At 45.0% G+C, this 6,297-nt stretch overlaps 1 protein-coding gene across 1 annotated transcript in view; it reads right to left on the bottom strand.

The window, feature by feature from the left end:
• The window catches only part of Naa15-16 (N-alpha-acetyltransferase 15/16), a 99,423-nt gene that overhangs the window by 76,265 nt on the left and 16,861 nt on the right, over window positions 1-6,297 (bottom strand). The window contains exons 13-16 of the mRNA XM_089566770.1: window positions 6,003-6,155; window positions 4,738-4,866; window positions 2,865-3,014; window positions 2,208-2,271 (exon numbers count right to left, since the gene is read on the bottom strand). Coding sequence (XP_089422896.1) covers window positions 2,208-2,271; window positions 2,865-3,014; window positions 4,738-4,866; window positions 6,003-6,155 — 496 coding nt within the window. The remainder of the gene's footprint in view (window positions 1-2,207; window positions 2,272-2,864; window positions 3,015-4,737; window positions 4,867-6,002; window positions 6,156-6,297) is intronic.

The following is a 6,297-nucleotide window of genomic DNA, read 5'->3' as shown; positions in this document are numbered from 1 at the left end:
AACGCGTGCACGCAAGATGCCCAGAGCAGACAGAGGTTGGGGATGGGGGGACCAACCAGCCCAGTGATGTAAGCCCAGTGCTAATGATCTCCAATATGGGCAGCCCGCTATGCATAAGGAATTCCAGGGCCACCTCGCTATTCAGACGCAACACCTCCATCTGCCTGCCAGCCTTGCCTCCCTTCTTTAGTGCGGAGCAGTGGCAGAAACTGATGGTTTGCATGCAACACTCGCTGTCAAAACAGTGTGAAAGTGTAGGGCCAGCAACAACCAGCACATCTGGTTATGTGCTTCCATCTGAAGCTTTCCGGCACTAGGGATAAATCTAATACCCCATCCATTCTCACACAACAATCTGTCTGGAAGGACAAATGAACACTCACACTGCGAAGTGTACCAGTTAATATAACCTCTTTTTTTCCTGTATTACACACTATCCCACATGTGATTAAAAAAAAGAACAAAGTAACATCGTGCAGTACATGGATATATGCACCAAGTGCAGCCATCTTTGCTCTACTTGCAGTCTACAAAATTATTACAGTACTATTCACCAATTGTACTGTTATTCTTTGTTATGCGTTTATTAGTCCCATGTTCTCCGTCAATTTTTTTTCCCTTACATTCCCTCTAGTGAAACGGTTAAACCACGTTATTTGATAGTCACTGAGACCGTGAAAAATATTCGAATTAACAGGGTTTTCAAACTGACCGATCACAGCAAAAAAAAATGGGACCTAGGCAAAAAATATAGCTGCGGAAACACGCCATCTTTATTTGGCAAACTTTGCGACTATCGTATTGACGCATGCCGCGTAAAAGTCGACTGTCCAGCTCGTAGCCCTTGCTGACCAAAAAGAAAGTTGTATCCAAATACTATAGCTTAGAGGATACCCAATCCTCCTGCTGTTGCATTTCGCTTTGTAGTGTCCCACGGGATGGCACCACGGCGCATGCGCAACTCAGAGCAACAAACACACAACGACGCAATCGTAAAGACAGCAGTCTGAAGCCAATGGAGATCAAAAGCAAAAAAGCGGCCTTCCAAACTACCTCCACACTCGCCTGCAGCCAGACTGACTAGCAGCAAACCCAGCTGCTAACGGTCCTCTAGTTTCGGATTCTGGCGCGACGTGCGAGCTAAAGAAGATCGGAACCGGAAATTTGCCCTTGCGCGACCTACCACTTGTGCGAGCAAGCGACCACCAGCGCGAATGAGCCCTGTAAAACGCTTGCACTTCGAATGTTCTTTGCCAGAACCAATGTGTATAAGAATTAACTTTTCTCTTCACGCGTGGTGCCCCCTGCACCCTGCCGAGAACGCACTCATGTGATGGCTACATTGACTGCAAGCTGAACGAGAAATACCTAGTTTTGTTTCAAAATGCTCCAGTTTCACTCAACAAAGCCCACTGCATGTGCTGGCAACATTACCACGACAGTGGGAAAGTTGAGAGTTGCCAAAACCATCACGATTTTCACTAGTACTAACTACCAAAACAACGGTACATTTGCCTCCATGGCAGACAACTGCCAAGGACGGGGCTACCGCAACTTCAAGGGCAGCGGACTTTTTATACCAAGGAGAGATGTGGAGTATTTCACAAAAGATTACGAAGCGCACAGTTCTTCCGTGGCCTCCAGACAAACTGTGCCACTAGTGAGAAAGTAAAGGAGACTGCGGAATGCTCGGGCATTTCTCCAGCAGCCCACAAGTTTTCGCAGCTTGTTATGCCCGATTCAGGGCAGGCTGGATGCCAAGGTGGAGGTGACAAAGAGACGGCTGGAATATCAGCGTAAGCACAGGGCAGTGCAGAGTGGCGTGAGACATCAAACGACTTGCTGGTTTCACCAAGTGTATAGTCATCACCAACATAAACATTAGTCTTGTCCAGACCTGCTATCTCCTGCAGATTCAGTCTAGCACTACTGCTCAAAGAATAAAGGAGAAGTTAATGTCTATGAAGGCCGTTAGCAAGAGTGAAGCCCAAATTCTGAGACAATAGAGCTACCGATTTTTAATTGATCAATTTACCAAGTTATCTATTTCCTAGATCGACAGTCAAGGCTGATGCAGCTACGTTTTACTTCACAGTCTTCTTTCAGTCGTCTCAGCTAAACTTCTCTGCACCAAAACGATCCATCCGAGTCTTCAGGCAGGTTCTGCTGCGTTCTGAAAAGCGAATGCTAGGGAAAAGCTGACTCACCTGTGTTGATCTCTTCCGCAGCCTCTGTCTCCGCAATGGGGTGGTCGTGCAGCTGGAGGTAGACCTGTAGCAAGCAAGATTTTGCAGTTCATTGCAATCATGCACGAACAGTGATATCTAGAGAGAGCACCGACTGACGTCACAGTGGCCAGTTTTGATGTACAGTTGGGCTGGAATAAAATGCAAGCAGCGCCTTTAACCAAAATAAAATATTTCTGGGTATTTTCTGCTGCAGTGTACAACTAGCCTGATTCATATCCTTAGTTAACGGGTCCACCGAATCCCTTAGTCATAAACCAGTTGCAAAGGAATATCTCGCTGCAAAGGAGAAAAGTACAGCATATGTGTGTTCGCATTTCATTCCGGTATTACTGCACATGGAGCAAGGCGGAAGGCAGTGTGCATGTCTAACTGTATTACTGCCACCTGCTCCGGCCTGCACCACTGAAACTGCGAGCTGTGCTACAAAATGATGCCTGTGACGTCATGTGAATGCCCCTTATAGGAACACGCTAGGAACCAACTGAACTGCCATGTACACATAAACCCATATGCTAACGATGGAGCATTATCGCAAGGAAGTGCACAAAACACATTCCTGAACAACCAATAATAGAACGGGCAAAATGCATTGTGTGTGTGCGCTGTTAGGCTTACCTGAATGGCAACCCGAGCAGCCTTGAAGTAGAAGGGGTGCGCCCTGAGCACATCTTCCAGCCGCAGCAGGCTCACATAGGCCCGTAGCGTCATCTTGCGCATGCAGTATGTGTGGAAGTCAAACTGGTCCTCCATTATTTCCGAAAAGTGCTGTGAAAAAAAAAGAAAAAGAAAAGATGATGATGCCAAACATGATGTCTCGATGGACACACTCTGTCAAACCTTTTAATCGGCAAGTCAGTGTACAAGTGAAAGCATCGAAAATGAAACGAGAGCATAGAAATTAAGGGGGGACATGGGTCTTAGATCATTTCTTTATTTACAGACCAAATGCAATGAAACTGCCCAGACTCATTCAGTTTTTTCTGCTGATCTCAAATATGCAATTTGTTTATTTCTAGACCAATTAGTTCCTTAGATATTATATATATCATGCCATTGTCTGCTGAAACAATAGAAAAGAAATGGGCCACCAGAAATTTAATTTTAATGTGTGGATAGATACTACAATGTGTGAGGAATGCAACGCTGGAAGCAGTTTTCAGTTTTTTGTCCGTGTGGACAAATGGGCTTAATAGGTAGTTTCATGTGTGTCATGTTTTCTGGCACTGTATGTCTGGTCAACTCACTTGAAAACTAACTATTAAGCCCATTTGTCCACACGGACAAAAAACTGAAAACTGCTTCCAGCGTTGCATTCCTCACACATTGTAGTATCTACCCACACATTAAAATTAAATTTCTGGTGGCCCATTTCTTTTCTATTGTTTCAGCAGACAATGGCATGATATATATTAATATCACAGGAACTAATTGGTCTAGAACTAAAAAAATTGCATATTCGAAATCAGCACAAAAAACTGAATAAGTCTGTGCAGTTTCATTGCATTTGGTCTGTAAATAAAAAAAAATGCTCTAAGACCCATGTCCCCCCTTAAAAGCGTGACGCTCTGAAAATTTTCTCCTTCCCCGCACCTCTACACGTTTTTCTGGGAGCAATGCCCCCGCCTGCCACAGCTACGTCTGGTTGCCACTGTCCATTTGTAGCGCTGCTCTGATCACGGTCTTTAGCAATGGCACAGGTGAGTATGGGTGCTGATCCCACGTCAGCTATCCTACAACATAACAGAAGCAACGAAGCAAAGTTCACTTCACAGTTCACACGCAAGCACCATAAGCTGCAATGGCCCCTATTGCTACTGATGCATTATTCACAGCAAAATAATGTAATGAGCATATATCAGCAGAGCCGAAAGTTGGGCAAGTTGGATAACGTTCATGATGTAACAATAGCGATGTAACAATGATGTAACAAGGAACACAAGGGACAGAAAGGAAGCCGAGTACACTCTTTAGGCTTACAGCATTTCAAAGTCTGCAATAAAGGTCTTTTTCTGTGCATACATCGTAGTAGAGCTTTACCTGGAGCTTTAGCGAACCGAAGTGCACAGGATTACAATGTGCAAAGATACACCGAACCCATTGTCGCAAAACTCATTACACAGCTCTTGCAGGCAGTTTGCAGCCACTACACAATTTCAAGTAGACAAAGCAAGGACACAGCACACTGCCGTAAGTTATAGGAGCACACCAATGCTCACCAAGGACCTGCGTTTTTTTTTTTTTTTTTCAAGACCTACATGGGTCCCTTCACAGCTGTGAAGGTGAAAAACTGCCGTTCTGCCTTTGACGGCCCTGCAGGCACCAGTGCATCACCAACAACCCAGGTTCACATCAACCCAATCCACTGTCGCTTTTGGCAAGCATTGGATTCCTTCCTTGCACCCCTGGGCGCCTCTCAGTAATGGCACGACACCTCAGTCACAGGCCTACAATGAATGAGCTTGCAAAATCAGTGGGCAGTCATGCTCACCCTGTCAACTTCATGGCACTTCTTCAGGGCCTCGCCCCATTTTCCTAGCCGCTGATAGGCCATGGCACACTCTGTCTGAAACCACATGCACTGCATTTCATTCAGGTTCTCCACGGCAGACACTCCTTCCTGCATGGAAAAGTGGGGACAGCACACGCATTAAAACTAACCCCAGGGAACTTTCTCGACCCGCACAGCTGCAAAAAAAAAATACACTCCAATATAAGACTCAAGCTCCCTTCAAGAATGCATGCCAATGGATGGGTAGGATGAACGTTGCAGATGCAGGGAGGGGCAACACAGAATTACCACTGCACCACTGCTTCCGCTTAAATCAGCCTGCCCACAAATTTGTTTTAAGGATTTTAAGAAATGTTAAGAAGAATTTAAGTCTGCACAACCTGGCAAACTAAGGTACAAAGTTTGATGCAGACCAAAGAGCTCAGCTAAGTCACTGCCGACATCTGTAGTTCTACTGTACCCATACCACATGAACATTTCAAAAGCCCTCAAACCAAATGTCATTTAACACAGCATTCAGCCCAGTGCTCTTACACGGGGGTCTTTCAACGGCATTCTGTGAAAATGGAATTCATTTGAAACGGCATTCGAATGGCATTTCAAGCGCTTTATAGACGTGAATGTGTGTACTCTCCCATGAAGTGCTTTTACACCATCATTCGAAAATCTAATGTGAATAAAAGAGAAAAAGCATGCTGAAGAGGGAGGAGAAACCAATGTTTGTCGGTATAATGATCTTTTCAGTTTCATTAGTGATATTCCTTGCAGTGTTAGGGTTAGCTATAAGTTTCAAAGCTTTAGCCCAATCAAAAGTCTGGTTTCGCCTACTTCGTCTGTGCACAATCCTCATTGCGAAACATGCAAGGAACATAAATGACACGCTACTAGTCTATGTCGTTCCTGCTTCTTGTCCTTGCTTGTTTAGTTCCACACAGTAAAGATGGGCAACTAAGTAGTCGGAATAAGACAGTGCCACTGCAATATGACAAAGGAATACTGAACTTTCCTACAAGTTCTGCAAATAGTTACAAAGTCCCTCAAATGACAAGGTGCGAATGGCACTCCAAATCTTGACTGCCAGTCACCCACATGTGGTGGCAACATGCTCATGTAAGCAGAGTTATCACTCTTTCTAAAACAGATCTCATAACAAAGAGCTTACTGCTGCAACACACTGCGACCACCTGAAAACAAAAGAGGGATTTTGAACAAAAAGGTCTCTCGGGGGCCCTTCAAGGACTAACCCTAGTGAACTTTGCACACATTTCTTCTGCCTCCTTGATGAGGTTTGCTCTCAGCATGTACTTGGCACACTTGGAGTTGATGTAGCGGTCTGCTGTGTCCAGGGCTTGCGCTTCATCCAAAAACCGCAATGCCTCATTGATGTCCCCAGCATGCTGTAAATAGACAATTAAAAACCTCAGCCACATCATCCTACAGTTTTTATCCTGGAGGCAACCATCACCGACATTATATGGCACAAACTAGCTCAACCGCAGCCAGTCGTTTGAGACAGTGCTTGAACACTATTAAAGAGGA

This window comes from Amblyomma mixtum, chromosome 1 (assembly GCF_055824585.1).
Source record: "Amblyomma mixtum isolate Tamu chromosome 1, ASM5582458v1, whole genome shotgun sequence".
In the NCBI taxonomy this organism is placed as follows: Eukaryota; Metazoa; Arthropoda; class Arachnida; order Ixodida; family Ixodidae; genus Amblyomma; species Amblyomma mixtum.
This window is presented reverse-complemented; position numbering and strand designations above follow the sequence as displayed.